Raw genomic sequence first — 21,709 nt, forward strand, 5'->3', positions numbered from 1 at the left:
GTCATCCTGGAGTGCTCTGAGGGTCCCGTGAGATGAAGACATGGGAGGCCTGGGGGGGCCTTGTCTTTCTCCGACGTTTCAGACTGTTGTGAGCTGGAGTCAGAATTCCACTAGGCGTGTGAGTAAGCTGAGCGATGTCATGCTCTGCCCTGCGACAAGTGGCTGCGTATTCCTCATCTCCTTCCACAAAGCGTGCCCGAAGCTCGCAATAAAAGGCAATGGAGCCTCTCCCAAGGGTAGAAAGGAAGCGCCGAGTAATGGAACGAGCGTCTTGAGGGGTTGCCGGGGCCCCGTGCAGGCCCTAGACATTCATTCATTCATTCATTCATTCAGTCACCGTGCTGCGAGTTTACACGCCCTGGGCCTGTTCTGTGCTGGGGGTGGGGTGACACCCTCAGCTGAAAGGGTTAGAGAAGGTTTTATGGTGACGACACTTGAGCTGGACTTGAAGGACAAAGAGTCATGAACTCGGGTCAAAGTCCAGGAGGGGGGCCGGGCTCGGTGGCTCACGCCTGTCATCCCAGCACTCTGGGAGGCCGAGGCGGGCGGATTGCTTGAGGTCAGGAGTTTGAAACCAGCCTGAGCAAGAGCGAGACCCCCGTCTCTACTATAAATAGAAAGAAATTAATTGGCCAACTAATATATATAGAAAAAAAAATTAGCCGGGCATGGTGGCGCATGCCTGTAGTCCCAGCTACTCAGGAGGCTGAGGCAGGAGGATCGCTTGAGCCCAGGAGGTTGAGGTTGCTGTGAGCGAGGCTGACGCCACAGCACGCACTCTAGCCTGGGCAACAAAGTGAGACTCTGTCTCAAAAAAAAAAAAAAAAAAAAAAAATCCAGGAGGGAGGCAGTGGCAGGGAGGATGCAGAGGGAAGGCTCCGAGGGTAGAGGCCCAGGACACTTGCAGTGGGGCTGGATGTGGGGGATGTGGGGTGGGGGTGGGGGCTGCTGGAGGCTGTGGCAGGAGGACTCGGGGCCGGGGTCCAAGCTGCAGAGGAGGCAGCTTGACTCGGGGTCCCCCTCGCAGGGGAGCAGGTGACCGAACACTTCTTCCCCGAGACTCGGAGGCTGCAGAAGAGCAGGCTGGGGGCGCCGGCCTGGGGGCGGGGGGACGGTGTCCACCCCCCAGAGGAGAGGACCTGGCTGGAGGCGGGGGGTGGGGGCGTTGTCAGCATCCTGGGGCAGCTGAGGCCACAGCAGTGGCAGGTTGTGGGGGGAGAGGAGATCTGTGCAGCAGGCGGTGGGGGCCCGGGGGAAGGGCGCAGAAGCAGGGGTGGGGTGAGGGAGGAGAGTCGGGGCAGCGGCCCCCAGTGAGCGTCAAGAGAGATGAAGGGACAGGAAAGCGTCCGCCGGTGTTGCCATCAGGGGTCAGGGGTCAGGGGCGACCGTGGCCAGGACAGCGCAGAGGGGCTGTGGACGGGGGAAGGTTCGTGGAAGGGGCGGCTCAGTGCCGCCCAGGGAAGAGTCTGGTGCCGTGGCCAGGGGCAGAGCACGGGTGGCGGTGAGTCCACGCTGGGTGACGATTGAGGATGGCAGGAGGGAAGGGTGGCGGGGACAGGTGCGTCTGGGGGTGTGTCTAAAGCAGGTGGAGGAGCCTCCTCCTGGTGGCCCTGCGGAGGGCAGGACGGGCCGGGTCTGGGGGCGTGGGGACACCCAGGGACACCGTCGTGCCACGTGGAAGGACCCAAGGAAGCGGTGTGGCTGGCGGCTCGATCGCCTCCCGCCCCCGGGGAGGGGAGGCCGCCGCAGAGGGCTGGCCGGGGACCGCGGCGTCCGAGGCCGACAGTGAGACGGGGGCCGAGGGCGGGAGCGGCAGTCCTGGGACTGCAGGCGCCAGGAAGCCGAGGGGAGCAGCACTGGGCGCGTGGCCTCTGGAAACGGGGCTGGAATCAGGAGGGAGGGGAGGCCGGGAGGGGAGGCCGGGCCAGGGCCGCAGGCTGTGACCGAGGGTGGGGAGCAGGTGTCGGGGCCCCGCCCAGCGACTTCCAAGGCTGGGCCAGGAACGGGGAAGTCCGGGACTCACCGGGGTCGCCTCTTTTCCCAGGCTTTCCTCGACGTCCGGGGGGCCCTAAAGAGGAAAAGAGGGCGGATCCGTTGAGAAGGGAAGTCAGTGGGCTCAGCAGGGCCCGTGGGTGCCGCTCCCCCTGCACGGGCTCACCCAGCCCCCTCCCCATCACAACCAGACGCTTTCTGGGAGCAGCTGGCCTGGGGGAGACGAGTGGAGCACCCCCTTCCTCCTGTCCCTCCAAGCTCCCCACCCCTCGCGGCGGCTGCGTTCCTCACCCCCACACGCCACCTGTCATCTGTGTCGTGGACCCTGGACTTGGAACTCGGCTCCTGGGACGGGAGACGGTGCCCTCCCAGGGCAAGGCACACGCTCCGGCAGGGCCCGGCACGCTTCCAGTCCCGCATCCCGGGAACTCTTGAGCCGGCGTGACCAGTGGGCCTGGTTCGCCCAGGCCTGAGAGGTTCCCTGGGGCTCTCGGGGCGGAAGCTGGGCCCCTCTGAGGCCTCCGGCGGCCACTCCGGCCACTCGGTGCAGCCCTGCGTGGGGACCACAGCCTGGGAGGAGCGGGGGGCTGACGGGAAAGACTCTGGGGTCCAGAGGGGCAGGCCCGGGTGCCAGCCTTGAGGCCACCAGGCCCTGCCTGCTCAGTTTCCCTGCGCCAGGGACATTAGACAATACCTTCCCAACCTCTCTTCCCCCAGGCCCTGGCAACCACCATTCTATTTTCTATTTCTAAAGTTTGATTACTTTGAAAACCCCATACTAGTGGAATCATGCAGTGTTTGTCTTTTTGTGACTGGTTTATTTCACTTGGCTTAACGTCTTCAAGGTCCATCCCATACTGTAGCATGTGTCAGGATTTCTTTCCTTTTCAAGACTGAATAATATTCCATTGCATGTATAGATCCCATCAGATTGCTTTTTTTTTTTTTTTTTTTTGAGACAGAGTCTCACTTTGTTGTCCAGGCTAGAGTGAGTGCCGTGGCGTCAGCCTAGCTCACAGCAACCTCAAACTCCTGGGCTCGAGTGATCCTTCTGCCTCAGCCTCCCGAGTAGCTGGGACTACAGGCATGCGCCACCATGCCCGGCTAATTTTTTTTATATATATATCAGTTGGCCAATTAATTTCTTTCTGTTTATAGTAGAGACGGGGTCTCGCTCTTGCTCAGGCTGGTTTTGAACTCCTGACCTTGAGCAATCCGCCCGCCTCGGCCTCCCAAGAGCTAGGATTACAGGCGTGAGCCACAGCGCCCGGCCCCATCAGATTGCTTTTGAAAAATGGTGGTAAAATATATACACAAAACAACAAAAAAAAATTGTGCGTTCGGCGGCATTAAGTATATTCACAAGAAGCGCACGTGCGACCGTCACCTCCGTCCAGTTCCGAAGGTTTCTTACCACCCCAAACAGAAACTCCGTTGTCAATGCGTCCATTAAGCCTGGGCACAGTGACCAGCTGTGGGCTGGTCTGCAGAGCTCTGCTCCGCCACCCCCGTCCGTCGGAAGGTGCAAGTGACGCTTCGTCTGCATCTGCAGCCCGAGCTCTGCCTCCCCCTGACCAACTCGGTGTACAAACTGTCTTCCGTGAAACCGGTCCCTGGGGCCAGAGAGCTGGGGACTGCCGCGCTAAGCAATACCTCCCCACCCCAGCCCACCCCCAGTCCGAGGTAACGCCTCTTCTATTTTCTGCAAATTTGCCTCTTCTAGGTATCTCACATGCGTGGAATCACGCAGTATTTGTCGTTTCCACTGGCTTCTTTCACTTAGCATGATGTCTTCCAGGTTCCTCCGGGCTGCGGGCGTGGGCGAGCCCTCCATTCTTTTCCTGGCTCCTCCGCGGCGGCATGGACAGACCGCGTTGTGTTTGTCCACTCTCCTGGTGCAGGCGCCTGGCCTGTCCCCACCTCTTGCTTGCTAAGGCTGCAGTGGACACCGGTGGACACGCGTCTGTCTGAGCCTCTGCTCCCGGCCCTTCGGGGTGTGCATCTAGGACCAGGATTGCTGGGTCATGGTCTGTGGTTAGCAGGGCAGTACTTTTTCTTTCTAGCAGAAAAGAGATTTTGGCTGACGGTGGCTGCTGAGCGCCCCAGAGGTATTTCACTGACTCTGTGGCCAGCGACCCCCGCTCTGACCCCAGCCCCGCCAGGGCCCCGCTCTGTGGCGTCCCTGGGAGCTGCCTGGCTGTCTCCCATCTGTGCAGAGGCCACAGTCTGGTCAGAGACCCCCAGGTGCCTCCGGACACAAGCGGCTCCTTTTTCCTGTGCCGCTCTGGGGAGGGCTGGGCTGACGCTGAAGGGCGCTTCCGGGCCAGGACGGTGGGGACACTGCCCAGAGAGCTGGGGGCCCACCGTGGAGAGCAGTGGCTTCGTCCTGCAGTCCCAGGTCCTGCCTACAGCTCGAGCTCGGGCTCTTGCACTAGGGAGGCGACACGGACACCCCGGCTGCTCCCTGGAAAGGCGTTCTCGCAGGGGCAGGGCGCTGGAGCGCCGCGGGAATCACGGAATGGCTTCCGCCTGTGGACCTCCCGTGTGCTGTGCCCTGCGCTGGGCTCATCCGGGGTCTGCTCGCCTGATCGCTGGTGGCCCTGCCAGGGGGGTGGCAGGAACCCTCCTTTGCAGATGGAGCACAAGAGGCTCACAGAGAAGGGGCTTGTCCCAAGACACACAGCTGGTGTGTGGCAGAGCTGGGGCTCAGACCCAGCTGTGTCCACTTCCAAAGAAGTTGCCTTTTCTTTCCTCTTTCTTTAAGAAAAAGAAATGGAACAGTCTGGGGTCTCCCGATCTATTCGGAAGCCATCGTCCGGTCAGACAGACCCGGGCAGCCCAGACACCAAAGCCCTCCCTTCCAAGACCGTGTGCGGCAGGAGGGCCGGGGCTACTCCGTCAAGTGCCGGGGTGCCCGTCCCCACCCCCGGTTTCGGGGCCCGGGGGGGGTGGGCTAGAGGGTCTGCACGTTTAGCAAGTTCCGACGACACGCTGCTGCTGCAGGTCAGGGAAACACTTTGAAAGCCACTTGGTGTTTTTTCAATTTTCTCTTTTTTTTTTTTTGAGACAGAGTCTCACTTTGTGCCCAGGCTAGAGTGAGTGCCGTGGTGTCAGCCTCGCTCACAGCAACCTCGAACTCCTGGGCTCAAGCGATCCTCCTGCCTCAGCCTCCCGAGTAGCTGGGACTACAGGCATGTGCCACCACGCCCGGCTAATTTTTTTTTCTATATATATATCAGTTGCCTATTAATTTCTTTCTATTTATGATAAAGACGGGGTCTTGTTCAGGCTGGTTTCGAACTCCTGACCTTGAGCAATCCACCCACCTCGGCCTCCCAGAGTGTTAGGATTACAGGTGTGAGCCACCTCGCCCGGCCTAATTTTCTCTTTAAATACTATTTTCTTTCTTACAAAATACTTCGAGCCTCCTGCACTTTCCCACCGTGCCACGGTGTCTTTCCCGTGCTCAGAGAGTCAGGCTGTGAGCTTGCAAAAAGCCCAGGGACACCAGCTCTGGGCTCCCAACCCGCCGGTGGCCATTTCTACCCGCACTGCCGCCGCGGCGTGCGCTTCCTGAGCCGTGACCAGTGCCGTTCTGAGCGCTGTCCCGGAAATCGCTCGTGTCATTTCCACGGCTGCCCTCCCGGGCGGCAAGCCAGCGCAGCTCGCTCCGCCAAGGAGGAAACTGCACCCAGAGGGCGCGTCCCGGGCGGGAGGCCACCGAGCATGCACAAGGCTCGGCCGCCCTGCTGTCCGGCCCCAGGGTTAGACAAGAGCACAGAAGCTCCTCATCAATTCTGGTGGCAGCTGGCGAATGGCCTGAGCCAGGGTCTTCTCCCACCCGACCCCCCAGTCTCGGAGTCCCCGGTCTGCCATCACCCTCTGCCCGCAGCTCGGCGGGGACGTGCGTGGCTGCCACACCTTCCAATGCGAACGGCGGCACAGCTGCCACTCTGCAGCGCTGTCCGCGGGCCGGCCCTGCTGGGCACTTAGGTGCGCTGACCGCGAGCCTCCCAACGGCCCCACGAAGCACGCACTAATATCACCCCCATTTTTACAGGAGGGGATTGCAACATGCTCAACGCCCCACAGCAAGGGGAAGAACCACATGCCCCCGTGTCCCCTCCAGGTCCAGCACTGACACCTCTCCGGGGGTCCAGGGTCACCGCCTCCCCCCTGGCCTCCTCCCTTTCGTTCTCCACCCTATGGGTCGGGGCGTCTTTCCAGGCCACGAATGGGATCACGCTGCTTCCCTTTAAAGGCGTCCGGGGTCCCCTGCTGTCCTCAGAGTGCACCCCCCCCCCGCCCCGGGCAAGGCTGGTCCAGCCTTCCCTCTCCGGCCCGCTCTGCCCACCCCTCCTTGCCCTCCCTGAGTCACTCCTGGCCCACCTTTTGCCAAAACACCTGGCTGGGACACGCCACAGCCCCTGAGCTGTGCTACTTATGTCTCCAACCTCCTTTCTCCCATTTCTTTTTTTTTTTTTTTGAGACAGAGTCTCACTTTGCTGCCCAGGCTAGAGTGAGTGCCGTGGCGCCAGCCTAGCTCACAGCAACCTCAAACTCGCCTTTCTCCCATTTCTTGCCAGGAACGCTCCTATTCATCCTACAAGACCCAGCTAAGACACGGTGCCTTCCTGGCTGCTCACTCTGGCTTCAGGGGTATCTGCTTGCTGCTGGAGTTCCAGCACCAGGAAGGCGCTGCCTGCCCGTCTGTCTCCCTGGTAGACCCTAGATCCCTGCACAAAGCAGGGATCCCACTGGATTTGCCATGGTCCTCTGAGTGGCCCAGGCCCAGGCAGAATCTAGCTAACCTGCACCCAGGTGGACGGCCACCAGTGGCCACGCAAAGAGGTTCTGGATTCCAGAGGCCCAGCAGCAGCTCGGGTCCCGGTCTGACCTCTGCGGACCGTTAGGAAAGGAGAGCCTGTGACCTCTTTTCCCCTCCCCTGTTTGCACCTGCGCTGCCCGCTGCGTCTCGGCGGGAAATGCCCGCTCATGAACCCGGGCACGCCGCCAGGCTCCTTCCGGCCCAGGCTGCTGGAAACCACTTGAGTGGGTCAAGCCCCAGTGAACTGCTCTCCGCCGCTCCCCGGGGAGAGCCCCGAGCCCCCAGGTAATCAGCCGCATGTGTGCAGGAGACAGGCCCATTTCCCCCGAGGATTTATGAGCAGGGGAACATGCTCGCTGACCTCCCTCGCAGGAGGGGCCTCTCTCTGGTATCCTCGCCGAATATTCCATCCACAGCAGAGTACATGTGCTCGCAGTCAGCCCGACACCGTCACGCGCATGTGTTTCTCGTCTCCTACGCATTTGAGCTCGCCCCGGAATGCACCGAACGCCCCACACAGCTCCGAGGGGGCACTCACAACTCACCCCCCGTGGGCCCCCAAACGCGCTCGGGCCCCCAAACGCCGCCTCTCCAAACGCGCTTGGACCCCCAAACGCCGCCTCTCCAAATGCACTCGGACCCCCAAACACGGCCTCTCCAAACGCACTCGGACCTCCAAACAATGCCTCTCCAAATGCACTCGGACCTCCAAACAATGCCTCTCCAAACACACTCGGACCCCCAAACGCCGCCTCTGCAAACACACTCGGACCCCCAAACACGGCCTCTCCAAACGCACTCGGACCCCCAAACAATGCCTCTCCAAACGCGCTCGGACCTCCAAACGCCGCCTCTCCAAACACACTCGGACCCCCAAACGCCGCCTCTCCAAACACACTCGGACCCCCAAACGCCGCCTCTCCAAACACACTCGGACCCCCAAACACGGCCTCTCCAAACACACTCGGACCCCCAAACGCCGCCTCTCCAAACGCGCTCGGACCCCCAAACGCCGCCTCTCCAAGTGCGCTCGGAAGTGGATCCAAAATTTATTTAGAAAGAACATTTCTTTAAAAAAAAAAATAGATGGAAAGAGAATGTTTGTGGATTCTGTCTCCCAGCCGTGGCTCACGGGGACCTTGGGCACGACTCCTCCGCCCACAGCCCGACACCCTCCGGAGAGGCCAGGGGCGTGAGCCGGGGCTGTCTGTCCACACAGGTGCGCTCCGGGCCGTCCTCTCTCCAGTTATCCACCTGTGACGCTACCTGCTCCTCCCTCCCTCAGGCCTTCTCTTCCCTCCCCTCCCCCGCGTTCCCTCACCTTGTCATTAGACGTCACTGTCCCCGTGTGATGAATCAGTCCTCCATCCATCCGTTTATCCACCATAGGAAAGCTACTCGATACCAGCTTTTGGGGAATGGATGGTTTTATTCATCCAGGCGGCCAAACATCTGCCTGCGTGCTGGTCCGCCCATCCACCCGTCCAGCCAGCCACCGATCTCTGTGCATTCGTCGCGTGGGCCATCCGTGCACCCAGGGGAGACGCTCTAACACCCCCTCCGTGCCGGGTGCTGCACCAGCCCCGGGTGCCTCCAGCAGCTCGCCAGGAGCGGGGACAACAAGCCAACCAACCCGTGCAGCGCAGCGCGGGAAGCGGGATCGGACAGGGACGCGCAGGCGCCGTGGGAACCGGGCGAGGGACACCGATGCTCTGGCCACGGGAGGGAAGACGGGAAACCGCAGGCGGCAAGCCCACTCCCTCCCCGTCCTCGGGACCCACGGGGCAGCAGCCGGGGCAGAGCAGACCCGGGGGCCACTCCACGGCCTTGCAGACATTTGTCACTCTGGGCGGGGCCCACTCAGATTTGTCACTCTCTCAGTGATTCTTTTTTTTATTTTTTATTTCGGCATATTATGGGGGCACAGATTTTAAGGTTTCAATAAATGCCCTTTCCCCCCTCCCCCCACAAGTCTGAGTCTCCAGCATGACCATCCCCCAGATGGTGCACATCTCACTCATTATGTATGTCTATACCCGCCCCCCTCCCCCTCCCCCCTGCCCAATACCCTATTGCTGTAGTTCCTATGTGACCACTTAGGTGCTGCTCAGTTAATACCAGTTTGCTGGTGAGTGCATGTGGTACTTGTTTTTCCATTCTTGGGATACTTCACTTAGTAGTATGGGTTCCAGCTCTAACCAGGAAAATGCAAGATGTGCTATATTCTCTCAGTGATTCTCGCGGCAGTCCTGTGAGGCCTGTGCCGTCACCCCACTCTGCAGGGGAGGAAACGGGGGCTCAGGAGAGTGGGGTGCCCCGAGCAGCTGCAGAGCCTGTGCTGCGGTCTGAGGACGGGCAGCAATGAGCGTGGCCCTTGCACGGCCGCTCCACTCTGAAGGTCCCCGGGGTGCCCAGGCCACAGGCCCCATCGCTGGGGGGGGGTCAGGCCTCCCTGCACCCCACATATCCCAGAGCTGTGCGGACACCCGGGCAGCCAAGTGCCCCAGGTCTCAGCACCTCCCTCTTCCCGGCCCGGGGTCCGAGGTGGAGGACGAGGGCCTTGCCTGCTGAGTGGGCGCCGCACACGTCCGGTTCCAGGCTCCGGCCCCTGCAGAGAGTGCAGCCTGGTGCCACCAAGATCCTGGACCACCACTGCCCGGCCCCTCCACGGGGTTGGGCAGCCCGCCTGCCCCTCCAGCCGGACCCCCTCTGGCACAGGGAGCACTGTCCTTCAGGCTGCCCCCTCCCGCCAAATGACAAGTCCTGCCCGTGTCTCCTTAGCCCCGACAAATGCCCCCGCCTGCCTCCGGCTGTGGGGGCCTCCTTACAACCTCCCTCCCCTGGGCTCTGCTCCTCCCGTCCAAGGCACCTACCTCCAGCCAGGCCACCCTCCCCTAAAAGGACAAAGCCGAAGCCCGTGGCCACCTGCTCAGCACAGACCCAGGACGGTAAACAGAGGCCCGGGTTCAAAGCCTGGCTCGCTCACGTACACTATCCACGTGTACTTGGGTAACTCGAGGGCTCTGGGCCTCAGGTTCCCCATCTGTGGAATGGGCACATTAATAACTTTCTCATGCAGCAGCTGTTGTTCATTTTATGGGGTGCATACTCACATTTATTTTTTAAAAAAAAAACAGCAAAGTACTGCTTGGTAACCTAAACCAGCCCCAATCAATGTTAGTTCTAGAGGGTAACCCAAGGGATCTATTAAAAAAATAAACAAAGAAAAGGAGCCCAGCAGTTAAGGATGGGAGACCGCGGGTATACACTCGTCTCTACTCCTGCTAGCAGCCTGCTAGGTCCAAGGGCGATGAGATCAGGAAAGGAAACACCAGCGACGGTTAGGACACTGGGAGGCAGACAAGGGAGGGCAGAACACCCCAAAGCTCGGGGGTCACCAGCGCTGGTGACCTGAGGAACCAGAGTCTAGACCAGGCATTTCAGACCGCGGCCTGTGAACTACATCCGACCCGCCACGTGTCTTTGCAAATAAAGTTTGATCAGGACGAAGCCGCCCCTGTGCATTCATGCGCGCTGTGCCCCTGCGTTTGCTCCACGGCGGCCGAGACGGGCAGTTGTGGGAGACTGTGGGACTCAGAAGCTGGGACATCTGCCGTTCGGCCCCAACCTGGACAGCTGCCTTTCCGCAAACCGGGCAGAGCCGGGGGCTGCTCTCTGGAGAGAGGAAAGTGGTCCCTAGACTGCAGCGAGCCAGGAGCAGTTGAGGAAGAAGTACCATTAAGAGAAAGTTTCCTGTCATCCTAGCACTCTGGGAGGCCGAGGCGGGCGGATCGCTCGAGGTCAGGAGTTCGAAACCAGCCTGAGCAAGAGCGAGACCCTGTCTCTACTATAAATAGAAAGAAATTAATTGGCCAACTAATATATATATAGGAAAAATTAGCCGGGCGTGGTGGCGCATGCCTGTAGTCCCAGCTACTCGGGAGGCTGAGGCAGAAGGATCGCTCGAGCCCAGGAGTTGGAGGTTGCTGTGAGCTAGGCTGACGCCACGGCACTCACTCTAGCCTGGGCAACAAAGTGAGACTCTGTCTCAAAAAAAAAAAAAAAAAAAGAGAAAGTTTCCACTGAGAACGTGGAGGCCCCCCCTTCCTCAGCGTGGCCCCAGGACACGGGCAGCCAGTCCTCTGCTTCCAGGCAGGGGACAGGCAGGCTCTTCTCGGGGACGCTGATGAGGCCAAGAGAAAAGACTGCAGCCAGATCACACTCCCCGGAACCCACCGCCAAGAAGCTCCATCAGTGTCCCTGGAGCTGCAAGGCAGCGTTTTATTAACAGGCTTCCTTCCACTCTGCAAAATGAGCCAAAGGTGCCAGGCATATGAGGAAGTCCTAACTTGAGAGACGGAGGCAAGACAAGTGGAGAGAAATCACTCAGGGGAGATAGGCCTTTCAGAAAGAGAAAACTTGGAAAAAAACCTTATTTAATATGCTCAAAGACAACGGTGGATATTATATCCATGAAACAAGAAGAGGATGCTATTAAAAAGGAACAGTCCTTTTTAATAGCATATTAAATATTTAATATTCCACTTGCACAAAATCCCTTGCAAATTAGACATATGCCGGCAAAGATTAAAATTTCATTAGAAATAGAGTTGTGAGAGAAAGGTTGGGGGGGTCTCCAAGAAAGTAGAACAAGACATACAGATGCAGAAAATAGAAAAGAAGAGTTAAGAAAATCAGTCCAGGGAGTCAGGATCAGTCCAGGAACTATTCACAGCCCCCCATCCCCAATAAAAACTTGAGAGAGAGAGAACAGAGAAATTTGGAGGGGAAGTCATCAAGGAAATAACTCAAGAAATTTGGTGTTGTGAGAGTCCAGCTCAGTGAAAGAAAATAGACCCTGAGAAGGAACTTCATCTCGAAATTTCAGAACACTGAGGTTAAAGGGAAGATCCCCAAACTTGCAGAAATAAAATAGCAGATTTTGTGCAGAGGGCTGAGAAAAAAGGTAGGCTTTGGATTTCTACTATTATAGATAATATTTAACACTGAAAAATCCAGAAGTTGCAGGGTATTCATGTTATTTGGAGGAAGGTGACAGTTACCAACAGAACCCCCACGATTTAGCGGGTGCTGTGCCAGCCACTGGGGACAGAGTGGGAGAGAGGCAGGCACAGCACGGAGCCAGGCGTGGCGGCTCATGCCTGTAGTCCCAGCTACGCAGGGTGCTGAGGCCGCAGGGTTCAAGGTTACAGGGAGCTGTGATCATGCCACTGCACTCCAGCTTGGGTGACAGAGCAAGGCCCTGCTCTAAATAAATAAATAAAAATAAAAATTTGAAAAACGTTCTCCTACAATATTTTCTTTCTTTCTTTCTTTCTTTCTTTTTTTTTTTTTTTTTTGAGACAGAGTCTCACTTTGTTGCCCAGGCTAGAGTGAGTGCCATGACGTCAGCCTAGCTCACAGCAACCTCAAACTCCTGGGCTCAAGAGATCCTCCTGCCTCAGCCTCCCAAGTAGCTGGGACTACAGGCATGCGCCACCATGCCCAGCTAATTGTTTCTATATATATATTAGTTGGCCAATTAATTTCTTTCTATTTATATTAGAGACAGGGTCTCGCTCTTGCTCAGGCTGGTTTCGAACTCCTGACCTCGAGCAATCCGCCTGCCTCGGCCTCCCAGAGAGTTAAGATTACAGGCCTGAGCCACTGCTCCCGGCTCCTACAATATTTTCTGGAAAAATAAGAAAGGTAGGCGCAGTCCCCCCTCCCCCCCCATCATTGCAGATCGGTGGGGGAGACAGGCCTCAGCCCAGGAATGTGCCAAATGACAAGCTGCTGGGAGCCGGGGAGGGAGGCCCAGCGAGCTCTTACAGCACGTGCCACGGTGATCACAACCTGGCCTGGAGCGCTGGGTCTCCCTGAGGAGCTTATGCCTGAGCTGCGGCCAGGCAGGCGGCAGGAGCTGGCTGGGGAAAGAGAAGGAAGCGTGTCCCGGCAGGAAGAACGGCCTGCACACGGGCTCAGGGCCACCGGGAGGGATCTCAGGACAGACTGCTGGGCCTCACTGCCAGAGTTTCTGGGTCTTCCTGTGTAAGGGCCTGGTTGCAGCCCAAAGCTGCTGGCTCACTTGTGCGAGCCCGGATAACAGAAAATTGGCCCAGGGGAGGAGTAATCGGCTTCTGGAAACTGCTAGCTTGGGGCCCAAAGGTAGAGCTATCGGCTACACGCATATTTCTGCTTCTGAGAATCGCTTGCTTGCAGCTAGACGCATAGGTACGGTGCCAGATAAGGGAGAAAGCCCCCTTGCCGCCGGCGGGCTACCAGTCCACCAATCATTTTAAAGACTAACCGCACAATCAGCTTGTGCAGCTCGGGTGTTCAAGAGGGAGGGGGGATCAAAGGGCAGCCCCAGCTTTGGTCAGGGTCCTTGCCTGTAAGAGCGACCACTGCGCTGGCACTCTAGGGCCTGGACCCTGGCTAGCCAGAAAATAAAGCTCCTCTTGAGTGATTGCATCCTTGGTGTCTTTGTTCATCTACCTGGCGGGGTGCAGGAAGCCGGTCCCTAACACCTGGGGCTCGAGAGTTTGCGATCCTAACAATTCCCAGATGAGGCAGGCGCTGCTGGTCCCAGAGCCACCGCTGGGGAAGCGCTGTCCTTCCTGTCTGCAAAGCCCAGTTCTAACAATCCTGCTTCATCAGAGGCGCTCAGAGGGAGACTCATCTGGGCACTTGTTTTTTTTTTTGAGACAGAGCCTCACTTTGTTGCCCAGGCTGGAGTGAGTGCCGTGGCGTCAGCCTAGCTCACAGCAACCTCAAACTCCTGGGCTCAAGCGATCCTCCTGCCTCAGCCTCCCGAGTAGCTGGGACTACAGGCATGCGCCACCACGCCTGGCTAATTTTTTTCTATATATATTAGTTGGCCAATTAATTTCTTTCTATTTTTATAGTAGAGACGGGGTCTCGCTCTTGCTCAGGCTGGTTTTGAACTCCTGACCTCGAGCAATCCACATGCCTCGGCCTCCCAGAGTGCTAGGGTTACAGGCGTGAGCCACCGCGCCCGGCCCCGGGCACTTGTTAAGCATGCAGTCACCAGGCCACCCCAGGGGTTTGCATTCTGTGGGCCGGGCGGGGCACTCCAGGGCTGGCAGGGGTGCCAGGCAGGCACCTGGGGGACGCGGGAGGGAGTGGCGGGGCCTCCCCAACCCAGGCAAGGGCCTAGTGGTGGGAAGGGTGGCACGGATTTGAGAGGGGACAAGACAGGGCTGAAGACGGAGCCTTGGGGACCAGGGTCCGACCTCAGGCCCCCCAGCCAGCAAGCCGTCGGCTCCCGCCGCGCGAAGCCCCTCTGTCAGGCTGAGACCCTCCTCCCGGGGGCCGACTTCGGGTTTCAAGTGTCAGGAAAAGTTCACCGCCCAACTGATTTCCAAATTTTGTGAAGTGAATGCATCCCCAGGCCTTGGAGACTGCCGTATCTGATTTCGTCTGTGGACGGCCCAGCCAGCACGGAAACCTGCGACGTCTGACTTCAGAGTTCAGCAGAGTCAGCCGCGATGTTTCGGACGGCTGGACGGAGCCCCAGCTCCACTGTGTCCCGGCAGATGAAGCAGGCTGCCCCCGAGCCCACACCAGCCCTGGACCCTCAAAAGCCCAGCCCGGGTCCCCCCCGCCGGCCAGGAGGCAGCCGATCCACAGACCCCGAAAAGCACTTGGGTCCCCCCCCAACTCCCCAGGGGAGACCGCTGTCCCTTGGCCAGAACAAGAGCTAGCAGAAGTCCAAAAAGGCCATACTCGTCAGGCCCGTAGGAGCTCCGAGTCACACCCGCCCCTCGGGGTCCTCCCTGGGCCGCCGCACCCAGCCAGGGACAGAGGGCTCCAGGGCAGGCTGTCAGCAGCTTGCGCCACGCGGCCCTGGGTAGCGTCCCTGGCTGGCGGGTCTGAGGAGGGAGTGAGCTCGGAAGGGAGAGGTGGTCCCTGCACACTTCTCAGGGACCCCTGGGACCCCGGCCCCGCTACCCACCACGTGGGAGAAGGGCCTGGACACCTGCCCACTTTCCAAAGCCTCCACCCCCTTGCGAAGGCCGGACCTACGCACGCACCCCATCTCTGTCGGCTTTGACCTCCGGTTTGTCCAACCCTCGGGCCCCTGTGCGGGGTTGCTCACCCCTTCCCACGCAGCCCTCTGAAGCCGCCCACGGCACTCGGGCACAGAGCTGTCCCCCGGCTACATCTCTGGCCTCATTTCAGATCCCCCCGCCCCAGTGAAGCGCTCGGACTTTCTCTCTGCTCTTCCACCCCAGCCCCCGGTCCCCGTGTGTGTCAGCCCTGCCGCCTGCCCAGGCTGCCCCCTTCCTGTCACCCAGGTCTCAGCTCAGGTGCCACCTCACCGGGGAGGTGCTCGATGACAGCCCTCTGGGACTGGCTCCCCGATGACTCTGTCACAGCCCGTGACTTGACGTGTCTCCACCCTGCCGGAAGGTAAGCAGGGTGGAGTAGCTCTTGTCTGTCTGATTTCCTAGCGCCTGGCACGCCGTTGGGGCTCATAACTATCTGCTGAACAAATGAGAAGAGAACACGGAGGCCCCAGTGGAAGGAGAGTGACCGGCCCAAAGTCGCAAGCTAGCGGGAGGGGCCTGTCATGCTGCACTCCCTGCTGCTCCCTCCCTGCTACTGGGGTGCTGGCTTGGGGAGCTTGGGGGTGGCTCTGTGTCGAAAGAAGCTTCTAGAAGGCAGAAATGATGTTTCTGGGTTTACCAGGCACAGACAGTTGCAGAACGTGCAAACCAGATCAGAACTCGTAGTCACTGAGCCAGGAGACTGTGAAGCCAAATAGGCCTGGCCCTGCTGCTCGCTCCCTGCACGGCCCTGGGTGAGCCACCTAAACTCAGTTTCCCCATCTGCAGACTGGGCGTAACATGGCATCCTACCTTCTTGAGTTGTCACGAGGCTCACGGGAGCCCTGGCACAGCAAGCTTCAGGCCACGTGCCCTCAGAGCTCTGTCAGTGGTCCCCAAGGAGTCAGCTGCCCTCAGGGCGGGTGATGGTCCCCTTTGGCTGGGGTCCTTAGTGGGGAGTGACTCTGAGGACACAGTCAGCCATCTGGGGGGGTGGGGCAGGCCCAGATGCCACAGGGCACAGGGTGTGTGACATATACCGCAGGCGTCTCGATTTCAGGCGGCGCTGGGCCAGCTGCAGGGCTTTTCATCTCCTAATCCCAGCTGTTATCAGCTGCCGGGAAATAGCGGAGCCCAGCCGCTAAGCTGGCAGAGGCTTCCTCTGAATTCCACGCAGAGAACAAAGAGTTCCGAAATAGTGACACAGCTGTCCCGACTGGCAGCCCAGGCAGTCGGCCGGCAGGGCCAGGCCAGGAGGTAGCACGCAAAAGCCAAGCAAAGCCACTTGGCCAGAGGGCGGGGGCAGCTGCAGGAGCCCCGGCTGACCGGGCACCAGCCAGGAGCCGTGCTGGGCTCGGGGGGCTGCCGGGGGGCTGGGGGGCATGCTCTCTCTGAGCCGCGCCGTTCACTGCTTGGGAACCCAAGCCCTTTGCCCCCTGTACGGAGAGCTTTCCTGTTCAGCTGCTTTCCTGTAGCGTGGGCCCTTCCTTCCAGCACTGACGACAAATTTCCCTGCTTTCTTGCTGCTGGGATACAGGTGTGATCTATAACTCACCGATCAGACGCGTCTGAGCGAGATTCTGACTCAGAGCTGAGTTGGGGGGCTGGCGTGGGGGGGAGTGTGGGTCGGCAGGAGCGCTCTTGCAGGTTGGCTCGGAGGGCGGGTCACCCTGGAAGCTCGAGGGCTCCGGATCCCTTAAGCACCCCCCCCATGCGACTCTGAGTCGGTCTCCAGGAAACGGTGACCGGCACTCGATTTCAGGGCCGAGAGGCACAAGCAGCGGGAGGGAGACTGGCACACTGGAGACCGGGCCCTACCCACAGCAGCTGCTACTATGCACTCACAACTGGCTGCTTCCAGATCTTTCCATTTTTTTTTTTTTTTGAGACAGAGTCTCACTTTGTTGCCCAGGCTAGAGTGAGTGCCGTGGCATCAGCCTGGCTCACAGCAACCTCAAACTCCTGGGCTCAAGTGATCCTCCTGCCTCAGCCTCCCGAGTAGCTGGGACTACAGGCACGAGCCAACATGCCCAGCTAATTTTTTATATATATATATACATATATATATATATATATGTGTATATATATATATATTAGTTGGCCAATTAATTTCTTTCTATTTTTTTTATAGTAGAGACGGGGTCTCACTCAGGCTGGTTTTGAACTCCTGACCTTGAGCAATCCGCCCGCCTCGGCCTCCCAGAGTGCTAGGATTACAAGCATGAGCCACCTCGCCCGGCCCCAGATCTTTCCATCTTCCAAGAGAAGCCAGGAATTGGGATTTTTATGTGAAGCAGTCCTTATTTTTAACTGTTGACTCATGTCTTAAAAATACTATGCAGGCCCAGAACAGAAACACCCCGGAGGCCCGATGCCTTCAAGTCTGCGTTTGGCTTGTGGTGGGCCCCTGGTGACCACAGACAGCTTCCAGGGTCTCGCGACGGCATTTAAGGCCCTCTGACCCCCCTGTGCGCAGGGCCCCACAGCATCAGCCCTGTCCCAGGTCCAGGCTGGCCCTGACCAGCCACACCCTTTAGAACATGTTCCGCCGTCCTGCTCACACAAGAGGCTCCCTCCCTGGGGACGAGAGTGCCCCGGGGCAGCCCAAGGCCGCGGCCGCTGGAGTCCCTTCCTCAGACCCAGACGGAAAGGCCAGCGCTCAACTCCCCGAGGGCCTGCCTCGGGCGCTTCCTAATTAAAAGGGAAGGTGGGATTTCACAGGAATGCTGTTTTTTTTTTTTGAGACAGAGTCTCACTTTGTTGCCCAGGCTAGAGTGAGTGCCGTGGCGTCAGCAACCTCAAATTCCTGGGCTCAAGCCATCCTCCTGCCTTAGCCTCCCAAGTAGCTGGGACTACAGGCATGCGCCACCACGCCCGGCTAATTTTTTTTCTATATATATATTAGTAGGCCAATTAATTTCTTTCTATTTATAGTAGAGACGGGGTCTGGCTCTTGCTCAGGCTGGTTTTGAACTCCTGACTTTGAGCGATCCGCCTGCCTCGGCCTCCCAGAGTGCTAGGATTACAGGCGTGAGCCGCTGCGCCCGGCCAATTTATATTTTATCATCAATTTTTTTTTAAGAGACTGGGTCTTTCTCCACTGCCCAGGCTGGAGTGCAGTGGCCCGAGGCCCAATCTAGCTTACTGCAGCCTTGAACTCCTGGGCTTAAGAAGTCCTCCCACCTCAGTGCCCTACATGTGCCTTACGCTTGGCTAATTTTCTTTCTCTCTCTTTTTTTTTTGTAGAGACAAGGTCTTGCTATGTCGCCCAGGCTGGTCTCAAATTCCTGGGCTCAAGCCATCCTCCTGCCTCGGCCTCCCAACGTGTTGGGATTACAGGCTCGACCCACGACATCTGCCCTGTCACCAACATTATTAGTATTGTTGGAATCTCAGTCCCTGACACTCACTGAGTGGTCCCGCCACGCCCGGGCACTATGCTTTGGCCATCCTTATGCCCCACGCTAAGAAGTGGGAGCCACTGCTATCCTCACGTCAGCACCGAGAAACAGGTATGCTGTGAACTGAAATAAAATCTTAAGCCCCCCCCACCCCCGTCCCACCGGCTGACCGAATAGACCCGCTTGTGGCCAAAGGAATATCCTAAAACTAAATTCCTGCCAGGCTGGGGAGGTCAGACAGGCCTCATGATATTCTTGGGGACATCCTTGGTAACCCATTAACAGGCCTAAGGGCATGCAACACAGCCCTGGAGGCCCTCAATTTACACAACAGATCTGTGTCTGGTGGCTTGTCTCTGATAACAGACCCTTACTATGAAACATTCCAAGCCTTCAGACAAAGCTTCATGTCTCTAACCAATTACAACAAGCCCTGCTGACGCAGGCAGGAGGACCGAGGTGCAAACCCCGTCACTGCCCAGGCCCAGCAGAGTGACTGTGGACAGTCTCTCCTCCTCCCTGTGCCACGGACTCCTCGCCTGCAGGACTCGGCCCGTGGGGCCACGGGAGTGGTGAAAGGGGAACCCACACGGCCTGCCGGAGCAGGGCCCCGAGGGGGCAGGCCCTCGGGGACAATTTATTTTAAAAAAGAAGATATTGAACATGAGAACTCATGGAAAAAAGAAAAAAAAATTAAAAATAAAATAAAAAATAAAAAAAGAAGATGACTTGTGATATGCCAATCATTCTCAACCCTCTCTTTCATGAGGGCCCCTATTTTTCTATTAATATGCATTTTGCTAGATAAGAAGTTGGGTTTGTTGTCACTGACTACACAGACTGCCAATAGCACCTGCAGGAGAAAACGGTAGCACTGGGGGTAAATAGCAGATTGCTAGAACTAAAGAAAGATGAAAAGATCTCGGACTGCAAGGGCCCAGAGAACGCCAAATAAAGTCCACACCGCGGTATGTTCGAGGGAAACTGAAGACCGTCAGAGGTGGAGCGGAGCCTGAAAGTCCCCGGGGAGCAGAGAACAAGACGAAGGGACAAGACTCAGCGGACAGTGCGCTTTCCCGCCGCAGTGCGGACTGCAAAAGACGGGACAAGCATCTTAAGTACAGAAGGGAGCACCGACGTTCCAGCCTGGATTTTTATATCCAGCCAACTGTCATCCGAGTATGGGATGGCAGGACCCGAACATTCTCAAACGCAGAAGGCCCTAGAAGTCTGCCCACGTGGGAAATACTCAAGAACTCAAAGGAGGGCCGTGCACGCGGTGGCTCACGCCTGTCATCCTAGCACTCTGGGAGGCCGAGGCAGGAGGATCGCTGAGGTTGGGAGACGCAGGGACAAAGGGGAGGGGGGGCAGCACAGCTCTCGTCCTGGCTGAGGAACACATGGGGAACAGTTTTCTTTATAAAAAGAAAGGATAGGCCGGCGTGGTGGCTCACGCCTGTCATCCTAGCACTCTGGGAGGCCAAGGCGGGAGGATCGCTCGAGGTCAGGAGTTGGAGACCAGCCTGAGCAAGAGCGAGATCCCCCCGTCTCTACTAAAAATAGAAAGAAATTAATTGGCCAACTAAAAATATATAGAAAAACTTAGCCGGGCATGGTGGCGCATGCCTGTAGTCCCAGCTACTCGGGAGGCTGAGGCAGGAGGATCGCTTGAGCCCAGGAGTTGGAGGTTGCTGTGAGCTAGGCTGACGCCATGGCACTCTAGCCCGGGCTGCAGAGTGAGACTCTGTCTCAAAAAGACAACAACAACAACAACAAAAATAATACAAAAAAGAGGAGACACAAACCCAGGACATGCTCCAAGACGCACGTAGATCAAAGGGTGACCAGATTTTGAAGCAAAGACTGCCGTCCCCAGTACCCCAACCCCTGAGATTAGCTAAGACCCAGAGAAGAAAGAGAAGACGCCGTCCGCAATGACACGATGGGACCGGGTGGTGGGAGACGCAGGGACACGGGGGGGGGGGCAGCACAGCTCTCATCCTGGCTGAGGAACACATGGGAACAGTTTTCTTTACAAAAAGAAAGGATGAACCAAAGAAGCACAGAAAAAGCAGAGGGACAAGCTGAAACCATAAATTTGCCAGTAAAAAGGCAAAGACTATTGATGGGCTAAGCCCCAAATCCAGCCATAGGCTTTTTACAAGGAACACACGGCTAGGTTATAAATCTAGTGACGAAGGGGCACGTGGTGGAGGGGGCTGAAGTCTGTTGGCCCTGGACGTGGGTCCGCCCGAGGGGGTCCACTTACCACCCTGCCCACCCCCGCAAACCTCTGCATTTTCCCATTTAAAAATGCTTTTTTAGGGCCGGGCGCAGTGGCTCACGCCTGTAATCCTAGCTCTCTGGGAGGCCGAGGCGGGCGGATTGCTGAAGGTCAGGAGTTCGAAACCAGCCTGAGCAAGAGCGAGACCTCGTCTCTACTATAAATAGAAATAAATTAATTGGCCAACTAATATATACAAAAAATTAGCCGGGCATGGTGGCACATGCCTGTAGTCCCAGCTACTTGGGAGGCTGAGGCAGGAGGATCGCTTGAGCCCAGGAGTTTGAGGTTGCTGTGAGCTAGGCTGACGCCACGGCACTCACTCTAGCCTGGGCGACAGAGCGAGACTCTGTCTCAAAAAAAAAAAAAAAATGCTTTTTTAGGAAACTGTGTTTTCTGACCAAATTTCTCTCTTCTCTAAAAGTCCAAGCCAGCTGTCTTATTGCTAATGTTTATGTCGTCGTGTCCATCGCTTGAACTTTCAAAAATAAAATGGCTACGTGGAAATGAGCTGACAGACACGGCTTCACTGGGTAGTGGCGTGAGCACCGGCGTCCCTCGGCGCCTGTGTGGGACTGGCTCTGGGACCCCCGCGGACACCAAAGGCCACAGATGCTCCAGTGCCCGATATAAAAGGTGCAGCATTGGCATGTGACCTGCACACAGCGTCGTGTGGACCCTAAATCGCCTCTAGGTTACTTACTATGCCCAACACAGTGTCAATACAGTGTTACGCTCTGCTGTTCAGGGAGTAACGACAAGAAAAAGCCTGTACATGTTCAGCACAGATGCAACCACCCCTTCTCCCCAAAAAACTTTTTTTTTTTTTTTGAGACAGAGTCTCGCTTTGTTGCCCAGGCTAGAGTGAGTGCCGTGGCATCAGCCTGGCTCATAGCAACCTCAAACTCCTGTGCTCAAGCGATCCTCCTGCCTCAGCCTCCCAAGTAGCTGGGACTACAGGCATGAGCCACCATGCCCGGCTAATTTTTTGTATATATTAGTTGGCCAATTAGTTTCTTTCTATTTATAGTAGAGACGGGGTCTCGCTCTTGCTCAGGCTGGTTTCGAACTCCTGACCTTGAGCAATCCGCCCACCTCGGCCTCCCAGAGAGCTAGGATTACAGGCATGAGC

General features: G+C 57.7%; 1 protein-coding gene across 1 annotated transcript in view; it reads right to left on the bottom strand.

Annotated features, from left to right (window-relative positions):
- Positions 1-21,709, bottom strand: part of COL23A1 (collagen type XXIII alpha 1 chain) — a 218,627-nt gene that overhangs the window by 51,828 nt on the left and 145,090 nt on the right. Inside the window, exon 3 of the mRNA XM_075998436.1 lies at positions 2,024-2,068. Coding sequence (XP_075854551.1) covers positions 2,024-2,068 — 45 coding nt within the window. The remainder of the gene's footprint in view (positions 1-2,023; positions 2,069-21,709) is intronic.

Source organism: Microcebus murinus, chromosome 28 (genome assembly GCF_040939455.1).
Source record: "Microcebus murinus isolate Inina chromosome 28, M.murinus_Inina_mat1.0, whole genome shotgun sequence".
In the NCBI taxonomy this organism is placed as follows: Eukaryota; Metazoa; Chordata; class Mammalia; order Primates; family Cheirogaleidae; genus Microcebus; species Microcebus murinus.